At 39.5% G+C, this 24,793-nt stretch overlaps 1 protein-coding gene across 1 annotated transcript in view; it reads left to right on the top strand.

The window, feature by feature from the left end:
* The first annotated feature begins 13,085 nt into the window (after positions 1-13,085).
* The window catches only part of tm9sf3 (transmembrane 9 superfamily member 3), a 114,632-nt gene continuing 102,924 nt past the window's right edge, over positions 13,086-24,793 (top strand). Inside the window, exon 1 of the mRNA XM_039737321.1 lies at positions 13,086-13,334. Coding sequence (XP_039593255.1) covers positions 13,248-13,334 — 87 coding nt within the window. The 5' untranslated portion in view covers positions 13,086-13,247. The remainder of the gene's footprint in view (positions 13,335-24,793) is intronic.

The following is a 24,793-nucleotide window of genomic DNA, read 5'->3' as shown; positions in this document are numbered from 1 at the left end:
TCCTTGGTTTTGCTGGAGTTCAGGTGTAGGAACAAGATGATCCATTGTGGTAAACCCTAATGGGAGCAGTCGAAAGAAGAATACTAACCAAACAATATACATAAGGATATACTGTATCTTAAATCTTTCTCTAAATAGAATAAAGACTCAGTACCACTAAAGTAAAATTATACTAGCTTCTGTTTAACAAAGTCTTAACACTCACAAGACTATAATACTCAAAGGAGAGCACAATAAAGTTGGGGTTTCCTGCAGGTGGTGCTTGTCCAACTTTGAGGCAGACTGTAGAAAGGCATGTTGTCCAAGGCACGGGCAGGAGCAATGACTTCCAGCCATCTGTAGGTGAGCTCTGCTGTCCTGAGCAAAGTCTAAGCATTTCTATATTTCCTACAGTTCAAGAGTCTGAAATACGATCATGTAATCTCAAAACATAAGAAAGTTCTGGTTTGCTGGGTCATCACTCACAGAAAACAGAACAGGCACTGGACATATGGGGTCACTGCATACTCCTTCTTTCCCTGAATATCCTGCCTTGGCAGCGAATAGTCACTCGTTGCTCATCTTCTTGTCACATTGTAACCCTAGTGAATCTGCCCCCTCTGTCAGTCGGCTTGTCACTCAGTGTGTTATGTGAGAGATGCAAGTCTTTCTCTGTCAGCAGTCTTACCTAAATGTGTCTGGTTTCTGTCCATATGAACAAAATCAGATACAACGAAATAAACTTAACAGGTCAGAGTGACATACTTTAAACGTTGGCTACAGCAACATCTCATTCTTTACTTCTTGGATCCCATCGTCCATTACAGTCCTGGGCCAATTTGTACTGTACAAAAGGTCGGCACAGCACCCAAAAGATGCCATCACTTCTGAACCGCCAAGACATAAACACATGCAAGGAATGGCTTTCCTAGAGTCTTCCTGGGGCCTGCTCTTACCCTGTGCTACTCTTGGCAGGAGTTGACCTTTCAGGTACCACAAAAAAGATTTTGGACTCTTTTCAGGAAGCCTGTTAAAGGGCTGAAATTAGAAGGCATCCTATTACACAATGTGGTTATCCAGTCAAGTGGCTTACCATTAAGACGGGAGATTAAAAAAAAGAAAAAAACCCTGTGCCATGAGTGAAATTGCTGGCTTGCAGCTCAAATGTCAGGCTACATGGAGTAAGAAAACAATGACAGGCTTTCAGATTCGCATCAAGATATTCAGGGTTGGGAGTGTTTAGTTAACTATAAAAGAGGGTCCTGCTGCCTCTGTTCCATGATGCTGCTGAAACTAGACAATCAACTGCTGTGTATCAGGACTCTCTTAAGAAGCCGGCACTTGCCGACTGAATAGAAACAATCTGTGCTACCCGTCTGACAGACTAGAATTGAACTAATCTACGTAGGCCTCAGCATTAATGTTCACAGTGCACCATCTGTTGAAATGTATTTTGTAATGCACTCCAACAGATGGCACATCACAATCATCTGTAGTAATTAAACTGAGGTGTAGTGAGTGGACCAGGACAGTGTATCCTCCACCATGGGAGGTGGCAGTACTTCTCCTGATAGCTTCCAGTTTGGACACCCAGGGGGTATCATAGGACCTCTAGTCTCAAAGGGGGGTCCTTGGGAGCTACTGTAAGACCCTGCTGAAAGAAGCTCTTCCTGTTTTGGGGATCTTCTGCCTGTCCCAAAAGTACTTTCCACGGGCTACACCCTGACACCAGCAGTACTCCTGGGTCTTTTATAAAAGTCAAGTTAATTTTATTTATAGAGCATATTTAAAAATAAGTGGTGTCAAGCTAGGTGGCACGGTGGCACAATGGCGCAGTGGTAGCGTTGCTGCATCGCAATAAGGAGACCTGGGTTTGCTTCCTGGGTCCTCCCTGAGTGTAGTTTGCATGTTCTCCCCGTGTCTGCATGGGTTTCCTCCGGGTGCCCCGGTTTCCTCCCACAGTCCAGAGACATGCAGGTTAGGTGCATTGGCGATCCTAAATTGTCCCGTGTGTGTGTGTTTGCCCTGCGGTGGGTCGGTGCCCTGCCCGGGATTTGTTCCTGCCTTGCGCCCTGTGCTGGCTGGGATTGGCTCCAGCAGACCTCTGTGACCCTGTAGTTAAGCTATAGAAGGTTGGATAATGGCTGAATGGATGGATGGTGTCAACCAAAGCAGTCACCTGACTTCCATTAAAAAATTGATTCTTGATGCAAAATCTGATGGTGTCATGAACAACTTGGAACAGGAAGCCTGGATATCACTTAAAGAAGTCATTTCTACATTTTTAGGTAACAATCAAGATTCCAATTATAAAGAATTTACCGTGCCCTTTATAATGTTTGGGACAAAGACACATTTTTCCTTGATTTCCCCCTCTGCTGCACAACTTAAAATTACAAATCAAAGAATTTAGACATTGTAATTAAAGTGCATATTGCAGACATTTATTTAAGAGGATCTGCAGACTTTTTGGTCACACAACACTTTTTTTCCAAGGTCCCCCCATTTCAGGGCATCATAATGTTTTGGACACAGCAATGGCAGGTCTATTAAATCAGTTGACACATTTAGTACTTTGTTCATTTCCCATGCAAGTAATGACTGCTTGAAGTCTGCGATTCATAGTGTGTACACCAATGTGAGCTCCTGATCCCCAAACACCCAAAACAAGCAAGCTTTGGACACAAGTTAAAAGGCAAAGAGTCTCGTATTGTGGTAAAACTCTTCTATTTAAGCATTTCTCATCACCACGGCCACAAGTACAGTACAGCAAAATAAGCAACACTCTTTGTCTTCCTATCTCTCTCTGTCTTTCACTGGTCACTGTCTCCTTAACTCTTCCTTGCAAGCTTCATCCAATTTCCACCCAACTCTGTCCTCCATCTGAGGCAGTCAGATCCTTTTATCTTACACCCAAGAGTACGTCAGGTCTTCTGCACCTATGGTCCGAAAGTACTTCCTGGTGAGACGGAAACCCCATGAAGTAGGGCTCCCCAGTCCCTGCAGAAACCGCTGGCGTCAACCACGGTACTCAACAGGGCTGAGTCGAAGAACTCTATGTCTAATGCTGCCCTGTGGGAATCCAAGGCACCGCTACAACACTGAGGGACTACCATCTAGCACTCTGGGGGGATAATGCCCTGTGTGTACTCTCTCCCCTGGACCCTCCATTTCATGGGCGTCCTGGCCGGTAAAGGCTGTCGGCCATCCTTTACAACAGACATCACCAGGTGCTGAGGGTCTTCTCTGGTGATGCTCTGTCAAGCCTCTAATGTAAACTGTGATAAAATGTACTAGTTAAGTTTAACGAACTGAGTTATAACATGAATCTTGAAGTTCACTTTTTGGAGTCTCATTGTAGTACTAGGGTGTTGTACTGTGTTAGCCATTATGAATGTAGTGAAAAATCAAGCAAAATGACACCTTTTATTGGCTAACTAAAAAGCCTCATTTGGAATTTTTCTCAGAAAATTTCAGAGCAATGAGGAAAGAGCAGGTGACAGGTTCCATCAGGATATCAGGGATATGGAAAGAAGGAACCTGAGCCAATGGGATGTAAGAATGATGGTGAACTGCTGCAGGATGCACCAGGAAAAGTGGACAAACAACTGGCCACCAAAGGAAGTTTTAGATCAAAAACAAAAGCTATATGTAAATCAACATATATGATTGTTATCTTTACACATACCGTATATTAAAAAATATCAGGCTGACCAAATGTTTGCTAAATTGACTTAGAACAATGTGGTAGATGTGAAAAAATGGTCTATTTTGTTAACTTTCAATTTTGTGCTTAAATATGACATGATGGAAACATTCTAATTACACTTGTTGTGTAACTATTCACAAATCAATTTTTCTTATGAGTTCATTTTGCAGATCTGTGAATGCACTAAAGATTAAGTATTTTACATTAATAAAACACTGTGCTCCACATCCTATCACTAAAATGTCAGCACCTTTGACAACTGCTACAGTCAGGAAGGGAAGATTAGACTTTCTTCATCTGCCTTTATTCCTATTTGACTGGTTGTTCACGATTGTCAAAAGGAAAGTGGGTCTCCTTGGCCCTTTACGTATCAAAGGCTGTGAAAACTGAAGTCTGCAGTCTCTTCCGTAAATAATCCAGAGTAGGCAACTATAAATGAGTTCTATAACATCACACTGCAAAACCTGCTCTCCGTCCTGTCCAAAGCATAATCTCCCCCTCTGGTGGGTACTGACACAGAGCTTACAATCATATCCAAAGCATGCACTAAAAAGAGCTCATGTCTAGAAGAAAAATCTTCAAAGAGACAGTACACAGAAACACGTAAAAGCTCTTATGACGCAGAGTTACATGGTGTGCTGTGTGAACCAAATGTCAGGAGAACTTATGCTTAACATGTTCTTCTGGTGTGGAAAATCTTCAATATTTCAACTGCAAACTTTTTATTCCAAGTTTCAACTGTTTTGCTCAAATGAACCGTGATGAAATTAATTGACAGGACTTTAATTACAGTCATTGCAGGCCATTCTTGTACATTCATTTGAATTGCATGCATTTGCTCCAGTCATTTTCTTTTCAAATTAGTTTATGACCTGGGAATAGGAAACACGTACAGATGCCAAAGACACTGTTTGAATTCATTTATTACAATGGAAAGGACGGATACCATAGGAGTAGGAATTACAGAATTACTTTACAGTTCGAGAAAGGAAGGAGTATAGAGGTCCTTAACAGTGGTTCTCAACCTGTGGGCGAGCCCCCCTAGGGGGGGCGCGAAGTAACAAAAAGGGGGGTGTGAAGATGTGAAAAAAGAAAACAAGAATAACTACACATTCTGATACTAGAAAAATAAATATAGAGTTAGATAAATGTCGATAAAAGTTAAGTAGGTATAATAAAATATGCATCTACATTTCAAAAAAATGTTAGGGGGGCGCGATTAAAACTGTTATGAAAACTCAGGTCGCAAATACCTAAAGGTTGAGAAATGCTGCCTTAAAAGATCAAACATTTTGAGCAGAGTCATTCGTCATCAGGACAGGATCAACAATCAAATGTGTGTAATGTCACATGTCATGAAACCCCATGTGTGCATTTTAACATAAACATGGCTTGTCTGTGGGATCAAGAAAGGAAGCAAAAAAAAAAAAAAAACAGTGACTGAAGGGTGATGTTAGCAAGCAAGAGACGGGGGATCTGATTTGGATGCCAGAAAGCATAACTATGAGCAAGACCGATCACTAAATCACTAAGACCAACCCCTTGACACTTCTGATTTTCATTAAGCTTTTCTAAGGCTACTTTTATTGTGAACAGCAAATTTGTCAAAGATGTCCAGATGTTCTTCCAGTGATTTAGATTCTGGTGAATGTCCTCTGTTTTCTAGTGTGTTGGATTTCTTGGGTGATTTTCTACCCATTGTAAGATGATGTCTGGACACCAAGTATGTGGGATGTTTAAGGGGTCTGGACTTGGTCACAATAAGTTTAAAAAACAGGTTCCTCCCAGGAAGATGGCCAGGAGATACTGCTGACTATGCCAATTGTGAACAGTAGTGGGCATCACCAAGCCCCTAAATCCCAGACACACACCACACAACACAACTCCAGGTGCAAATGTAAGGATTGATACACCTGCAATGTCTATAAGACATTGGTGTGGCTATCGGCAAGAACAGAGTGGACCCCGATTTCCTCTATAGCTCATGTAGATGCTCTTTTTTTACAATTTGATAGTATTGTGATGTAAGATTTTGCATATAACTTGATAAATGTTTTGTATATTTTTATTTATAATTTAGGCAAAGCAATGTAATTTAGTGTTACTTTGGTGAGAGGCATTCGTGTTTGCAACCCCTATGACTGTCTCTTTGTAATTTTACGACAGGATTAGGGAGATGTGTCTTAAACCAGTTTGGCGAGTATTTCATTGCTAAAGTCTTTCTCTCACCCCCCACATAAAGCCAGGTTAGATTAACATATGGTCTTGGGGGGGTGGCAGGTATTAAGATGTTCTATTCCCCCATTGGTCTGAGGTATAACTGTTTGGAATTGGCTTGTCTCAGAGGCCTCTAAGTACCATGATGTCCTATTGGCTGAAGGGGCTGGACAGAAAACTCATAAATTTGCTTGCTTTATCTCACTCTGTCTCTCTTGCTTGCTAACCAACATATGATGAAGAAGCATCTCTGTTACTAACATCTGATGAAGAAGACAACACAATGCAGAGCACAGCTTGGCAGCCATATTGAACAGACAAGTTTGCTGGAAGCTGAGCACCAATGATGCCTTAACTAGAGACATTTTAAGTAACTACAAGTCTGTGTGCCACCTGAATTACACATCACCATTTTATCAGGTTGTATGGTTGCCAATATTCAAATGTACCTTGCATTTTGTCATTATTTATGAATATTATCAGTAATACATTATTTTATGTGTAACTTAACTCCTGCTTATCTTTTTACTACATCTAATTGCCTGAGGTTATAGATATAGAAGGGAAGGTGGAGATAAGTTATATACAATAATACCTTATAAACAGTGGTATGTCTGTGAGATTAGGCATTCTAAGGCTACATATTAATAATACAATAGGGGAAATTAGAGCAATATATTACTCTACCAAGATAAAACAAAAAGAAACAGACCAACTGAAGAGAAAGCTTTTCAGTGACTTCAAGTAATTATTACTTTGCTGGTTTTGGTTGGCAGACATTTATTCAAATCCACTGTATAAGAACTCAGTACTAATGTTTGTGCTTCATGCCAACATTCTGGCCAGTTTTTTAGTTTCAATGAGTCGACTTTAATTCATCTTTATACCACTTGTGAACAGTACTATTGCCGCTGTCCTCTATTGCCCACCCTTTATAGAGGACCAATCCTGTTAGAGCACATAGTACTTCTCGTTTAATGTTTCATTTCTTTCTTGCTTTCCTTTTTGTGGTTGCTCTTTTCTTTATTTCAATAAAACACTTTTTTCATTTTGGACTTTATACCGCCTCTGAGTGCTTCGCCCATTCCCTTTTATTTGAAGATTATACAAACACATACTGTACGCAGTATCAACAACTCCTTAACTGTGCCATCCTTGTCAGTCTCTATTGATACTCCCCCATGATAAGGTGCCTATTTGTTTAAAAGTCATATTCAAGTAATCATGGTGGGCTACACGCCTTTAAATTCTTATTTTTATTTAAGAACCAGTGGTCTGCATGTTCCACTAGTAATCTATAAGACATTGGCGAGGTTATCAGAATTGACTGTTTCTGTGTACAATTTTTTCTGTGTAGAATTTTAAATTAAAGCTAACTTTAGGATGGCAATGTGTGAGCCTTAAGTAAAAAAATTTAAAGATCACATTATTCAATTAGGATAAACAGAACAACAAGTAGTAGAAGATATATTAATATTTGAATAGTATAGTATTGGCTAAACAAATAGTAAATGATAATGGTAATCTATGTAATTATAAGGAGTTCTAGAGGGCTTTGCCCCCTGTTAGCTTCGCTGAACAATTTTGTGTGGCGTTTCAAACATTTAAAAGCCTGTACAGCAGAATTTGCACATAGATTTTTATTGTTCTTTTCTCTTCAATGTTTTTGGGTCTCTCTTCGACGTGCTGCTCTTTCTTCTTCGCTTAGTCGTTGATGTGCTATCTAGAATGCATAAAATTATTCTCCTGATAAAATTTATAACAGCTGAGAGCACAGGACGTGTGTCTGATAAAAGCTTTTAAACAACTGAGAGGTTAGATGACCATGATCTTATTTGAAAATGGCTGTAAGTAGGGTGTGACTTGAAAGAATCTCATGTTAAAAGTCCCAGCGAGACAGTCCGGGGACAACAACAATCTCATCTTTTAATTCTCGCGGATACACCTCTTCATTGGGAAGAAACACTACTTTTACCTGATGGCAACACGAATTAATCGATCTACAAGTCATTGACTTAAAGTTAAAATGCGAACAATATATTCAATCTCTTTTCGTTATTTCACCGAGTAATAATTTCAGTTTGTTTGCTCTAATGCGATCTCTTGTCTCGCGGGACTTGAAAGTGTCTTTTTATAATAGAGAGACATCAGTAAATATAACATTTATGTTAATCTTGATGAATTTTAGAAATATTGACTCGTTTAAAAAAGTTATAGAAACATTTAAAGAATTTACAGCTTGCATTAAGTTACAGTGAAAGAATAATTAATAATTAATTGTGAAATTCCCCTTGGGATTAATAAAGTATCTATCTATCTATCTAATTAGATTTTTGGATGTAATAATCAGTTTCCATGGTCCTTATAATCACATGCTTGTACTTACAGTATATTGGAATTCTTTATGTGGAAAACAATGATTGGAAAAAAACATGGATGACACTCAATAATTACTACTTAACATATATTAAGGAGGTCACATACAAGATGATTCATTGAATTTATCCTGTAAGATTTAAAATGAACACAGACTATAAATGTACTTTTGTGATAGTACTGGAGATATAAGATTGGCGAGGAAGATACAATTATCTATACGCTCCATAAGGTTTGCTCTCACAGAGACAAAGCTGACAGCCCTGCGAGGATACTGTTTTTTTTTATATTTCTCCAGTACATTCAATACCATCCAGCCATGCCATTTAAGGGGTCAGCTCAGAGATATGCAGGTGTATAAAGGACTGTCTGTCAGACAGACCACAGTTTGTGGCACTCAAAGAACCGTGTCGCTGACATGGACGTTAGAAACACTACAGCACCACAAGGAACAGTCCTGTCTCCTTTTCTCTTCACTCTGTACCCCTCAGACTACACATATACCACCAGGGCATGTCACTTGCAGAAATTCTCAGATTATTCTGCACTTTTGGGGTGTATTGATAACTGGATGAGACACACGGAAAGGAGTCAGGTGGAGAACTTTGAGAATCATCTGTAACTCAACATCAGCAAAACCAAGGAACTGGCTATTCCACACCAAATATTCTCCATGTCCATGAACTATTCTGGGAGTAGATGTGGAGACAGTACACAGCTACAAGTATCTGAGGGTCCACATCAGTGACAAGCTTGGCTGGTTTCATAACACAAAAGAACTATATAAGAAAGGACAAAACAGAGTTTTTTTTGTAGGAGACTGCATTCCTTCAATATGGGTAATGACATCCTTAACATATACGACTCTCTGAGGGCCAGTGCGGTTTTCTACGCTGCAGTATGCTGGGCTGGTAACATCACTTCAAGAGAGGCCCACCAAATCAACAAACTTATTAAAAGGGTCAGTTCAGTTATGGGATGCACTCTTGACCCCCTGGAGGTTGTAGCAAAGGAGGGAATGTACACAAAACTGAGTGCAATAATGAACAATGCTGCACATCATCTCAGTCTGACACACTAACACTGAGGACTTTCAGCCAATCAATTACTGAGCAGAAGTGTCAAGAAAAAGTCAAGGGGGCAATACACCTTTATAATGCCATACTGCGACTGCCAAGATAGAGATTAATTTTCTTTTAAGTTATTCTGGTCCAGGGATGAGTCACCTGAGATATAAGTTGGCAGTTCATCAGCAGGGGCAGGGGTTCCTATAAAAACAGCTAGTCTGCAAAGTTGCAGACAGAAATCCATGTAGTATGGCAAAAGTGTACAGCACTTTTAAGGATAACTAGCCCCCTAAATAAGCTGTATAAAAAGCAGAGGATCCATTCTAGCACTCTGTGCCACAATATGATTACTGTATCGAGTTTCTGTAAAACGCACATGGACACTTTGGTGAAGACTGCACAGCAATGTCACTTCAGGCATTTCAGGCTGCCCTCTCAGTCACCTAAACAACTTCTACACACCCACTATCAAAAGTATTTTGGTACCACCTGGATTGGAAACAGAATGCAGCAGGATCACAAAGCTCAAAGCACAAAGAGGGTGCAGACCTTTAAATATCTGTGAGTGCAGCTGGATGACAAATTGGACTGGACTGCCAATACTGATGCTCTATGTAAGAAAGGTCAGAGCAGACTATACTTTCTGAGAAGGTTGGCATCCTTCAACATCTGCAGTAAGATGCTGAAGATGCTCTACCAGACGGTTGTGGCGAGTGCCCTCTTCTACGCGGTGGTGTGCTGGGGTGGCAGCATAAAGATGAAAGACGCCTCACGCCTGGACAAACTTGTTAAGAAGGCAGGCTCCATTGTAGGATTAAAGTTGGACAGTTTAACATCTGTGGCAGAGCGACGGGCACTAAGCAAACTCCTGTCAATCATGAAGAATCCACTGCATCCACTGAACAGTGTCATCTCCAGGCAGAGGAGTAGCTTCAGTGACAGACTTTTGTCACCGTCCTGCTCCACTGACAGACTAAAGAGATCGTTCCTCCCCCACACTATGCGACTCTTCAATTCCACCCGGGGGAGTAAATGCGAACATTAATTTTATTTTTATTTTTTTTTCATTTTATTACTATTTAATTTAATATTGTTTCTTTGTATCAGTATACTGCTGCTGGATTATGTGAATTTCCCCTTGGCATTAATAAAGTATCTATCTATCTCTGCAGGGAAATGTGCAGTCAGCTGAATGTATCACTGGGTGTGCACTCTGTAACTTCTATAGCATCTTCACCAAGCAATGTCATACCAGGCAAAAAAAAAAATAATGGCCAAAGATATCTTTTTTTTGTGCTGTGGTCAAGTGAACATATCACTGCCTAAAGTCCAGTTTAGGGAGACTGAGGAGGGTGGTCTGCCCACAGTCCATCCACATGTTGAATAAGGAAAGTGTCTAGAAATACATGATACCTTATTGTTAACTCTCATACATGAAGGTATTTAAAGTACTAAGTTGTTAAGCTATTACATATCATATATTTATTAATTCTTTTAATGTTTTTTGACCATTTATTAAAAATGTATTGTGACGTCTTGTAATTTGTTTTCTATTTGTTTAGGAGAGACTCTGGGGTGTCTATGACTACAGAGAAAGACAGAAGGTGCGTGCGCAGGAGGGCAGGAGACGGAACGAAGGAGGTGTGTGCACAAGTGTGTATGGATGGCGAGATGGAAAAAAAAAGCCTGGAAAGTGAACAAAGAAAGTGATTAAAAGGAGCAGCATACGAAAAGGAGTAAAGACAAAAATAGTGAAATTTTGTTGTTTTAGAGAGGCGAGACTATGTTGGTTTGGACATGTGCAGAGAGGAGATGCTGAGTATATTGGGAGAAGGATGCTAAGGATAGAGCTGCCAGGGAAGAGGAAAAGAGGAAGGCCTAAGAGAAGGTTTAAATATGTGGTGCGAGAAGACCTGCAGGTGATGGGTGTGACGGAGCAAGATGGAGAAACAGATGATCTGCTGTGGCAACCCCTAATGGGAGCAGCCGAAAGAAGAAGAAAAAGAAGTGTGCCTAGCAACTCTAAACAGGGGGCTGGTGACGTCTATTTTGCTGTTCTGTTTAGTTCCTGTTTTCAATAAACTCTGCATCTTTGGAGCACCACGTTTCAAGCACCTGTCTTTCAGTTTCGCCCGTCTTAGTCGTTACAGTAATAGTGTTATTTTATATTGTTATTAAAGGCACAGTCACTGGATTTGAGCAACTAAGCATTTCACAACATATTGTCAAGTCAAGTTGGGAAGCATGCACTGGTACAGTGCGTTGCCGCACCCACCACACGACGAAACAGCTTGGGATCCTGGTTGGCAACCCTCCAGGCAGACACACGGTCCAGTCCCACCCTCCAGACATGACCTTCTTTCTGCCACAGCCAGGTGTTACATGGGTGACCCCCTTGGCCTGGTCCAGCCACTCGGGTCCTCAACAATGAAGATTCTGTGAGCCACCTCAGCCACATGGCGGTAGTGCCGTAACTGACGCTCCCTCACAATGTAGGTAATGTGCCTCATTCGGGGCTCCATGAGCAACCGCTTACTTGAGACAAAGTCACACCAGTGGTACCCAAGGATTCTCTGGAGAGACAAAGTACTGAAGGAGTCCAGTCTTCATCTCAGGTCACTGGATAGCATCCATGTGTTGCAATCATATATATAGCAAGACAGGAAGCACCAGGAGTCTAAAGACTTGGACCTTTGTCCTTTGCAGATATTGGGAGCGCCCCACACCCCTTTCCAGCGACCTCATGACCCCCCCATGCTCTCCCAATCCGTCTACTGACTTCATTGGAAGAGTCACTAGATATTGTACTGTATGTATAATTTAATGTACTATTGTAAAGTTACAAACTTACATTAAAAAGACGAGTCTAATGTGGATATTGGTTTTGAAAAAACATATGTTAAAGCACAACCCCACTGAAATTAATAAAGAAATTAAATTTATGTTATTATATTGACACGTTACTATACACAGGAAATAAAATGGCTGGCAATAATTCCTGTTTTTCATCACTTCAAAATAGATGTAAAAGTATCCACGGACTATTTCAGAATGTAAAAATATGAAAACAATACTAATTTTACCCTTACTTAAATCATTTAAACTTTTTGTTTTAAACTGTACTTTCTTTTATTCTGTTCCCTACCAATGTGTTTAGTTGAAGTTGACCTGTGATGTGTGCTCTTGTTTGCATTGTATTTTGATTGTTGTTAATGTTTAATAATAAAATAACAGGTAATTTACTTGAAGGAAATCAAATTATGACGATGAAACGTCAGGTTAATGCCACGTGTCCCTTAACTTTAAAACAATACAACATGGCCATGTATGTACACGTTGGTGAATAATCAACTTCACGCATACTCAATAAACACCTTTTCATACAGTTGATCTTATATACGTGGAATGATTACCTGACAAAAAAAAAACACAGTGGGGATTTTTTAAGCGGAGCTCCGCCGGATGCTAGCCACGTTACAATAAAATGACTTAACATGTTTTGTTCGGTTGTTAGCTTTTTATACTTATTGTCCAGCCAACCTCTCGTCATTTTCTAATGATGTCCTGTAAAGTGGTATTGGATTTCAAATTCAACTGTCAACGGGATGAAACTGAGGAATTGATCGGTAAAGCATCGCAAACAAATGCCGCCGTGGCACGTCTTCCGGCTCACTGGGCAAGAAAAAAGAATCGCTTCCGGGTTTTCGAGCAATCTCCGAAAAGCACTTCCGTGGCGCGCCCGTGGCCCGATGACGTGGCTGCGTTCTTGAGCCTCAGCGGTAGAAGCGGTGGCCGACAAACCGGCACTGACAACACAGCCAGGAAGCAGACGGCCGAGGGGAGGGGACGAGCCTCCGCGCAACGCACTGGGAAGGAAGCCACATTAGTTGGAAAGCGAGATGGGGTCGCAGTGGAGAGTGGTGCTGTTGGTTGTGTGCGCCTTGGAGGTGATACTGCCAAGTCGGGCAGATGAGCACGATCACACGGTGAGTTGGGTCGACCTCTTGAAGGGAATAGGAAATGACGGGCGTACATACGAAGCGAGGCCCTGGATGGCTTGCAGCTCGTTACAAGAGTCGGCCGCTCGTGAAAAGCTCGTTCTCCGCAGGCTGTCCGCGTCTTGAAGAACTGCGCTGTCATTCGAGGCTGGGGACCTGAGCCGCTTCCCCCTTGCACCCGGGCGCAGTGCGGTCGTAAGGATGGGGCCTCGCTTATCGAGAAACGCATTGGCAGCTCTTATTAATAATTCTACCAGTGGGTACGGAATTGTCAAAGTCGGTAATGGAGTTCGTGACGGAATATCCGGTTCACAACGGGCCTGCCCTCAGGGAAGCGGGCTCTCCCGTGCAACGTTACCTATAGAAGCTTATCTCGATTCCGTCACTGTAACGCGAGACACCATTACCGAGTAGGAAGATTCTTGAGACACGCCTCCTTACCTTTTCCCTTACCGGATTAATGTGTAATCGGTCTTCTTATTGTTTTGCTCTGCAAATTCCCATTACTTTCTTGCAAATTGCCGTTTTGTCTGTTGCACATTCCTTCAGTTTAGCTTCTTCAGTGTACTCCCATTTTAAATTCTAGTTCTTAGTGTTCCCATTCATTTCTCCTCACTCGATGGTTTAAGCAGCTTATTCATCCACAGAACATCCGCCGTCACAAGCATAATGTAAGATGGATTCCTTAATTCCTTCAAAAGCCCCTATTATTGGTGCATATGAAGACCCATGTTTTCAGGAGTCACCCACGATCATGCTTTTCAGCTAGTGTAGGGCTTGATAAAAATGTGTCAATTTCAATCAAAAACGTGAAAATCTCTGGCTGTATCCAGACTTTTGACTGTTCCTGTATGTAGATAGAATTAGAGAACTTTCACACATACACAATGCATACATTAGGAATGGCTGTCATCAAGAAGAAACGTCCACAACCAAGCATTGAACAAAACCCCTTAAGGCCAGTATGAAGCAGAGATACGTGGCTCTGTGTGGAATAAAATGTCAGGAGAATGTATGCTTAACCTGTGTGTACTGGAAGGTATTGGTCAGGCCATTGAAATCCAGTGTACTTTGTCTACGCATTTTACGAACAAGTGCTAGGGATTTTTTTAAAAGAAACTTAAATTTAGGCATGCAAAGTATGAGCCTCAAGGGGAAAAAAAAGACAAATTGGTAACAGGGTAGTATAATATATAAATTCAATTATGGTAGATAACCTGAACCTACTGCAGTTTGCCTATCAGATAAAAGTTGGAGCGGAATGAAGGCACATACAAGATAATTTAATTGAATAAATCCTGTACAATTTAAAATGAACACAGTGATTTGTGTATTTTTTGTGATCGTATTGAAGTTATACGATTGGCAAGGAGGATGCATGTATCTGTCTACTCCATAAGGCTTGCTCTCACCTGGAAAGAGCTGACAGCACTGTGAGATTTATGATTTTTGATTTCCCAAGTGCCTTCAGTACCATCCAGCCATCCCAGTTAAGAGGTAAACTCAGAGACAGGCAGGTGGATGAGCCAGTGGTGTCCTGTGTAATGGACATTGTGAGGCTTAAGGACTCTGATACGTATGCCAGCAACACTGGAGCACCACACGGAACAGTTCTGCCCCCTTTTCGCTTCACTCTGTACACCTCAGACTATAAATATAACATCAGGTCATGTCACTTGCTGAAATTACTTGATGATTCTTTACTTATGGGGTATATCGCAGCACAAACACCAAGAAACTGGTTATTGACTTTCACAGGACCAACAACGACATTTATTTCTATAGCAAGTTTTCAAAGTGCTTTATATGATATTAAAGAAGTAGCTGCTTGCAAAGAAAAAATAATTAAAATTATTCAAGAATGCTAACTTATGATTAGTATGCTAAAAATAGTGCCTGCTTACATAAGATTATATATATAAAATTAAAAAGAGTGCTTTAACTATAGAATTGGTTTCTTAAGTCTCTAAATAACAGCCCAATGGTAGGGTCAGTTGTCCAGAATGAATAGAAGAAGAGACAGAGAGAGAGAGAAAAAGAAAAAGTCCAGTTAAGCTGAACAAAATAAAAAACAAAGTTGGTAATAGTTCTGTGCCAAAAGACCACTTGGCTCCCACTGGGCATTCTGTCTAACATAAATAATAATAAGTTTCTTATTTTTTAATTTCTTTTTTTTAAAAGTCTTTGTCTTAGAATATTTGTGGGTCTTGTGGCATGTTGGGGTATTCACTTTAATTCAAACATCACAGGCGGATGTACATGACTTTGCTGAGGAGGTGGTGGCACAAACTGCCACCACAGAAGAACCAGAAAAGGAAACGGAGAAAAGTGAAGGTTCAAAAAGTTTGCAGGTTCATTGAAGAGTATGATAATTCTGTGCATATTTAGTTTATTAAAGGTAGAACTGAAATGTAGCTATTGATAAGCCAAATTAAAAGAGTGTATTAGAAGTTTTTAAAAATTATCTACACTGTTAGCCTGGCATATCTCTATTCGTAATGTATTTAAAATTTTTGGTGTATAACGGCAAAAAGTTGCCTCACCACGTTTATGCTTAGCTCTTGGAATAATAAGCAGACGATTCTTGGAGGGTGTAAGGTTCTATGACTTGGAATGTGGATGGATACGCACTCCAAAATATATATAAGGGGGCAGGATTATTTAAATCTTATTTAATACCATTTATAGTATTAAAGTCAGTTCTAAAAGACACAGGTAACTGATTTAACAATGCTAAGACTGGTGAGATGTTTTCAGATTTTCTTTTTCTGGTGAAGATTCTTGTTGCTGCTTTTTGTTCTGACTACAACCATTTGATGTCTGTCTTAGGTAGCCCAGTTAAACCCTCTGCGCCTAGTCACTTTTCAGGAAGTGGATGTAAAAGTGGTGCATTTGCAGCAAGTACTTTGTGGGTCTATAGAAATGACTGGCTGGACCAGTGTCGTAACACAGATGAACTATATAATAAAGAGCAGAGCAGACTGTGTGTCCAGAAACGGCACTGGAGCTCCTTTATACCATTGGCAGTACGCATCTATCTATTCTATCTATCTATCTAGGACTTCACATTATGAAGATAATGCATTATGTTAATGCCATGTGTCTGTTTAAAAGTTTGAAAGCATTGAGCTACATATAGACAAGTTGGTTGAGAATCAATTTAAAACAGTTAACTTCAGTTACGTGGAATGTGGCCGGAAAAAAAAAAAACACAGTAGGAAACATCAAATCTCAGCACCACCTCATGCTGGCCACATTAGAATTAAATGACCACATTGTGTTTAGCTGAAAGGCTGCCATGTTTTGAAGTCTTTTTATATTGTATTTCCTGTCCAGTAAACCCAAGTTCAACTGTTAAAATGATGAAAATGAGGAACCAAAATGTTGACAGTCCTAAAAAAATGTTGCTGTGGCATGTCTTCTGGTTCGTTTGGCAAGAAAAATGTATCACTTCCGGGTTTCCAAATGCTCAGTGAGAAGCACCGTGTGAATGTGGATCAGCAAAGAAAAAGAAGGTTAATGGTTATTTCCACGCTAAAAAGGAAAGGAGGTGAAAGAGTCAATGTTTTGGCTGTGTAACACTTCATCAGGTGTACAAGTGAAAAGGAAAGAGCAAGGCAGATTAAAGGAAAAAGGTGAGAGTAGGTGTGAACATTTGTCATTAGAAAAGATGAAGGGGAGATTGAAACGTTAGTTGGTCACTGAAATCTGGAGAATTATGATTCCAGAGAAAAGTGTCTTTGAAGCCCTGTGAAAGAACACAAGCAGAGAGAGAGAGAGATCTGTGTGGTTATTATAAATGGATGTGAAGTATTCTGCAATAGACTTTGTAATATCATCAGTTAAAATAGTTCAGATGTGCTCCTTGAAACAGTCTGATAGCTGTCTCCATGTTTTACCTACAGTATGTAGATGGCTGGTCACTCCCTACAGGAAATGTATAAATAAGATTTTTAGACTGGCAACATGCCTATTGCTTAATTTTGAAGTTACCAGAGGGACTAAATACAAGTATATTTTTGGTGACATATTTGCAAGTGACACGGAGCCTCCTGTTGGATCTCAAAGTGCCTGTTGAGGGAGTGTGACTCTCCTCTGTGAAGTGAGAAGTAGATCAATGGGTGCTTAGGAAAAAAGTTCCTATAGGAGGATCAGTCTACAAAATGGGGAAATTTTATTTGGGGACCTGTGGAAGAGAGAGAGAATGTTTGGGTGGAATGGGATGACCTGTGGGATGCAGGTTTCATTATTGGGATTCCTTTTATGAGGTCTGCTGCTGGATTGATTGAGGGACTTGTCCATAGCACGAGAATAGGAATCCTCAATTAGTGAAGAAAGTCCTCATCCTGAGTGTTTCATTACAAAAGTCAACTTCATCACTGCAGAGTTCAGTTCTTCATAGCTTCAGCTGTCCATTGTTTTCCTCCTTTTTCTATTTGGGTCATGAACAGGTGGAGGCTATCAGTATGGACATGAATGTGGGACAAAAAATAGCTCAAGAAGTATTGCCACTACATGACAGGTTTCTATCTAATGAATAGGCTTTAATTCTATCTATCTATCTATCTATCTATCTATCTATCTATCTATCTATCTATCTATCTATCTATCTATCTATCTATCTATCTATCTATCTATCTATCTATTGCAATCTGTCTTTTAATTGAGGTGTAAAATCATGGCCCCTCCTCTTTGTAGTCATGATATGTCCTTGGCTATATTTTGAAAAGAGTAGGTTGTCCTGGATTTTCTCTAATTGTCTATCTCTATCACCCCTTCACCACCTAATAGTTAATTTGTAGTGAGCTGTACAGGTGTAAGAATGGCTGCTGTCGCATCATCCCAGTGGGTGCTGCATGTTGGAGTTGAAGTGGTTCCATACTGCCTGTGCAAAGTACTTTGAATATGTTAGAAAAGTTATATTTAAATGTAAATTATTTATTATTATTATTATTTAATTAAATCCACTGCCAGCCCTGGAAGAGCGTGATCTCTCCAGATTTGTCATAAACTAACTCCAAAGCAAGTTTCCATTAAGACCTGTTATTATGCCTTTGTCCTTTAAAGGATTTTCCTGCTTGAAGACCACATGAGCATGATAAAAAAAAAGAAAGCAAACTCCTTTCATAGCACCTTCGGCTTGGGAGTGAAGCAGGGTCCAATGGCTTTGAGGTGCTACTCGCTGAGCCTCCATGCTCATCTTTACCTAAATGTGTGTCTACCTCAAAGTCAGTTCTCCAGTTTTTGGACCTGCTACTCTAATATTTAGTTATCCATTTCTCAAGAAAAAGGCTGGCGAGGAAAAAGTGTTTGAATGCAGTGATTCTCGGTGATTGAGATGCTATGCCGTAAAAAGACCAGATTTCAGTTTGGCAATCACTGCCTAGCAGTGTGATTACGTGCAAGTGTTGTCATGTTCTAGGCTCTGTATTGCACAAGTAATCTGGAGACTCTGTTTATTTTCACACCAGACCTTATTAAACGTTCTTGTATAAAACTGTATTGTTTCTGAACAACTGAAGAACACATGGGAGTCTGTGTTGAGCCATTTTCTCTCTTAATTTGGCAGACTTGGAAAAATTCAAGGATGCTTTTGTCAGAGTTACTGTCCAGCTTCAGGGTGGCAGTGGTGCCGTTATGAGGAATTGAAGGAACCCTCACCGAGGACAGACTGCTTGTGTTTGGGAAACAGACACATGTAAAGACTTCTGTTAACACGAGATTTAAAATTTGCATGTTGCTGCATCTGGTTGAGTATTACTTTAGTTTCATTTTGTGAGGAATTTTTATCAATACAGCAAAAGTATGACACAAAGGAAATACTGTTGCCATCGCAATGTGTTCACACTGTAAAGAGTAAAATTATAGGCACATGTGAAATGCGTAGAGATTGTTTACAGTCATTGAAAGATAATATATAAAATAAGCTTGTAAGAAAGAAAAAAGGTGTGGGCACAGGAGAGCCTTGACATTACTGATTAGGAAAGCATGGAATATCCACCTATTGTGAATTTTCTTCTTTTTGCTGTTGTCGTAGAGAGTCAGAACCATCTCTGGGGTCAAAAACATAAATGATATTGGGAAAAATAACATTTGTTGTGTTCACTCCCCCAATTCCATCTGGGCAGAAGTATTGGGACTAATGAAACTGAAGCAGAATAAAGTTGGTTAAAGATCGTATTTGGTCACATAACCCTTTACATGCAATAACTGCCCAAAGTCTGCAACTCTCTGACATCACTAGACTCTTGATAATTTTAAGCTTTTATGGCAGCTTTTAGATGGTGCTTGCTTTGGGGATTTTATAATTTTATATTCCTCCTCAATAGGTAAATTTCATTCTCATTTAGGTTTAAATTGGGTGAACTGACTTGGCCAATCTACAGTTTCCAATTTTAGGTGCATTCGCATGTAACAAACAAAGCACCTATTGCGATAGCCAGGCCTTTCTGTCTGTGCATATGAAAAAACTAATTTTATTGACAAGAGGCATGCTTAATCTTGAAGGAAACTTGAAGAGATACCTTGAGTAGTTGGCGCTGTACACAGTTTTAAAATTTCAATATCTTAACATTGAAAAGCATTAAAGAATTTGAAAACCAGTCTGTTTTAAAATGAAGAAACATTCTGTGTGACTTCAACTATAAATTAGTTTGTTTCAATTTTTCCTTCACAGTGGTTACACCAGCTTGTATATTTTGTATACTAGGGGTTTTGCCCCCTGCTCGCTTTACTTGCCAACCCCCACCGGCCTGCACTACGCGCCAGCCACTTTGCATCTCTACCACTCATGCATGTGGATTTCACTTTCACCAAATAAATATTGTAATTCTCACGGATACGCCTCTTCATTGGGAAGAAACACTACTTTTCCCTGATGGCAACACAAATTAGACGATCTATCATACAAGTGCAGGGAATCTCGGACAACTCAACTATTCTAACTTTTCTTCTAGCAAAGAGAGTCGAACTTACACGTAACAGCGAGTCTGGTCACCATTTGCCGTTAAATTATGGCCCTCGCCCTAAAAGAGTTAATTTACTGACATCACAGTGACAGGGACAGGCCCTATTCCAGGCTCCATTTTCTGAAAAATAACTAAGAATTTCAATATGTCACAGTTTTAACAGGCTGCCTATCTAATAAAAAAATTGCTCTGCTGAAAAAACATCCTTACAATATATTTAGAGCAGTGTGTACCAAACTCTCAAGGGTTAAGCTCATACCCTACCCTTATACTCCCACCCGTCCACCCCTTCTTTGATGTAATATTCATGAATAGTGCTGTAAAAACACCCAAGGAGGAAAGGTTGATTAAAACAGACTAAGACGGAGCAATGTCATTTGTTTGTTTTCACCTCAGCGACTGTGTAGAATCGTATGTGTTCATCTGTGAAAGTGTCTTCCCAGCTCCCCACACACCAGCCTCTGTGCCTTGATTCCTTTCTTATTATGATGACCTGAAGCATCAACACATGTTGATGGGTGTTACGCATGGGCATACAGGCTACACAAGTGTCCAAGTTTGGGACTTGGTAAATTATACGGTGACAAGATTTTCAATCGGGAGTGCCGCATACACCTGATATTTGTAATGGTCAGTCACTGCATAAAGTTGCCCTGTTAACTCTGTTACTCCCTAACATTTGTCATAACTAAATAGCTTTGCAAGTCCCATGGAAAATTACAATGGCCAGACATGCTCAAACATATGAGGCATTAATTGCAAAAAATTATAAACTTTTTTTTTAAATTTATTTAGGGTAATTGTCAGTTGCAAATTGTGTAGGATGTGTTTGTTTGTGTATGTGTGAGTGATAGTGGTCTTTGTGATGGGCCTGTTTTCAGCTTGGTGAGATAGCCTTTGGCCTTCAAAACCTTGAAATGGATTGAGAAGTTTCTAGAACCCACCTTCCATTGAGGGCTATAGTTCCTGCACAGTCTGTAAACACCCCTGACTGTTACGCCATGTATACATTTTCTATCTTGTTTTTTTCTGATGAACTCCTTGGTTTGCTGTGTTATGAATCTTTGTCCAATGAGCTTGAAGGCATTTCTTTAGATTTGAGAAGATGAAACGTTTCTCTACACTTCAGAATTCACCCTGCTGCTACAATCATTGTTTACTTCATTAGTAAAGACCAATGATCTGTTCTTTTCATTAAACAGAACCCTTCTGACTCATCTTTATACTTTTTGCAAATTCCAGTCAGACCTTTCTATTTGTGGTGCTGATGAGAGGTTTACCATTTTTTAAGTTTGGCTTCCATATCTCCTTAGGGGTTGTAGTGGACTCTACGCTATTGGCTTCCAGACAGTGTTCAGAAGCCATTAAGAAGGCAAACAGAATGTTAGGTTATCTAACACGATTTGTGAAGTACAAGTCCAAGGAGGTTCTGTTAAAACTTTATAATGCACTGGTGAGGCCTCATCTGGAGTACTGTGTGCAGTTTTGGTCTCCAGTCTACAAAAAGGACATATCGCCGCTTGAAAAGTCTCAGAGAGGAGTGACTAGGCCCTGTTAAAACAGTTTGTGTGCATCCATGGAGCAGTATAAAATAAGTGAAAAGGTAATTAAACTAACCAAAAAAATGTTTGTCTGGTTGAGCTTTTTAACATTTTGGTGCAGAATTAACTTTACCCACTTTTCAGTTTGTAGATGCCTTCTGTCACAGCTCTGCTGTAGCTTTTTTTTTTACAGTGCCTAATAAATCGTTTGTTTTTCTGACAAAGTTAACAAATCCAGCATTAGTAAAACAGATCGGTTTGTACATTAACAAGGAAACAAAGCTTATAGCGTTCATTGAACTTCATTGACATATACAGTAACCTTCATTATATCACTTTCCCGTGTAATAGCCAAACCTTTGCAGTTGAATTTTCTAATACTTCCAAAATGCTGACTTTAGAAAAGCGTGGTTAATTATTTTTAAAAAGACCTGGCATCATTATGTCTTTAGTCTTTCTCTTTCAAAATCGCAAGAGGGTCATTTTTGCACCAAATGATATCATTTGAAGTTTGGTATTTTCTTGTAACACTGAGAAAATAATGAGTCTGAGTGCAAACAAAATGCTAAACTTTTAATAAGCTCTAAGTTTTCATAAGGTTATCATTTGATTTTTCCATTTTTGCAACACATTTCTGGAGGTTTGTTACTTAATTTCAATGCACAACAATATGGACATTTAACATTCACATATACACATTTCTTTATTAGATTCTTGATCAATGTTTGAATTATAAACAAATGCATCATTGCAATTTTTGAGCCAAGGAAAAAAAATGTTTTTTTAAATTTGAGTGTCACAAAGAAGTTTTTTGGTTCATATCAATATGTTTAATCACAGCAGCTCGCCTTATTTGATTTTTTTTGTGTATATGTAACAACCACAAGTCTGTTTGCTAGATTTTTGTATGTATTTTTAGCGACTGGAACTCTGTTGCTCTCAGAATTTTTTTTGTGCATATTTAGCCAGTGATATTTTTTTTCAGTTGATTTCAATAGATTTTGTCTCTATCTAGTACGGTGCTTAAATTTTCATGTGTTATTAGTATAGTTTTGAGATAATACAGTCATACCAACCGAGCAAGAGAATTTACTTGTGATTGCAATGTTCGGTGTAATCAATTTTGAGTCTGAGCAAGATCAATAGTAGAAATAGGTTTGTAAACATCACAATGACCTCCACATAATGCTGCTGTGAAGCTCACTCTTTTAAGTGGCTGACCGTTTACTCCAGATTTAGCAAGTAATGCACTGTTTCTGTAAATTTCAAATACAGTTGCTAACAATTCACAATTAGTAGCATAGTTTGAAGGATTTTGCATATCATTCAAGTACTTTGCAAAATCATTGTAATTGTCTATTTGTGTTATATAAGAAAACTTGGTATCACACCCACTGGCTCACTACAAATTAGATCATTTAATGCTGAATTTCTAAACCTAGAACATCCATACCACATTCACATTGTGATAGACAATAAGATAAATAATTGCCATCTGCCTTTACACCATTATATGGTGTGGAATTGGGAAGTTATCAATCAAAAGTGATTTCATTTTAATTGGTCAAAGCCAGTATACAACTTGAAGAAGGTGCTGTGCATGGAAACTAGTTTTTTTAGCAGAACATTCCTCTTTCCCTCCACTTCACAGTTCCATCTGCATGGCATATGTCAATGCCACGTCTTTTTTTCTGTCTTAAGTATTTTTCTTAGTCTTTGCTATTATCACAGAGAAGAATGATGCTTTTCAAGGTTATGCAATATTTGTGACCTTAAGATGACTGAAGAGTTTAATCATCAAGCCACTGTCCTTGGATTGGTAGTTGCAGAAGTATTTGAGCTCCTTCTCCTTCTGCTCTCATGTGTTATCTGACACTGGAACTTCCATGGAGAATGTTCCATGGCTAGAGTCTACCAGCCAGCAATTCTGAAAGAACGTTTTGCAAGCTAATCCCTGAGGGTGTTTTGAACCTCTTCTTCTAGCTATCTTCTAAGATCTTGACTCAGCTGGCCTCTGAGGACGTGGGGAAGTGGACATTGTGATGCAGTGGCTTGCTAGCATAGTTTTTATTGCCTTGGTGAGGATGCTGGAACTGGTAGTCCACACAATTAATACAAAGAATATGCTGGAGCCAGCACTGATGTATTTTTTTTAAAGGTTTTTAGTTGACAAAATTAGGTAAACCTGATACTGCTTCCATACTAAAGAGTTATGATGCATATGGCCTTACTGACCATTAGCTTGGTTTCCTTCTTAAGGGGCATGGTTCTTAAAGACCTAATAGTGCAATGTCCTAAAAGAGCTGGCACAGCTCATGAAATGTTGAACTCCGCTTTGCCTTTTAGGACAGGTGGCTGCTGAAGGATGGAAAATGGTCAACAACTTCCAGAGTTTTTCAAGAGAAAGTAGTTTTACCCAGATTCTGTAAAGTATTTTAAGCTGAACAATTTGCAGTTCAGTTTATTTACCGTATATACTCGCATTTAAGTTCTCCCGCGGAGAAGTCGGGGCTTGATTTTATTGTATAATTTCCAGTATTTTATAATGTTGGTTGTATAAGTTGAATGCGGAAAACTCACGCTATTGGTTCAAGAGATTGTTATGCTAAAGCCCACCTCAGAGAGTAACCACGGAGCACACTGCTTTTTTTTTCTGTGTATTGTGTCTATGTGACCACATGGTAATACCCAAACTATTCTGAAACAACATTTGCACTGTTTTTTGTATCTCACACCCTCATATCTTTATCGTAAGAGCATCCTTTATCAACGATGTTGTGTTCGATCAGAAGAAAATGTGAAGCTGGGTGTAAATTAAAAGTTGTTGAAGTAGCGAAAGAAATTGGCAACTGCGCTGCTGCAGATGCATCTGAGAGATTGGAGGAGGCAAGATGTAAAAATTTTTTTTTTTTTTTTATAAAAATGTCATATTTTTGAA

Source organism: Polypterus senegalus, chromosome 1 (genome assembly GCF_016835505.1).
Source record: "Polypterus senegalus isolate Bchr_013 chromosome 1, ASM1683550v1, whole genome shotgun sequence".
NCBI lineage: Eukaryota > Metazoa > Chordata > Cladistia > Polypteriformes > Polypteridae > Polypterus > Polypterus senegalus.
Note: the sequence above shows the minus strand (reverse complement) of the source record. Positions and strands in the feature narration are given on the sequence as shown.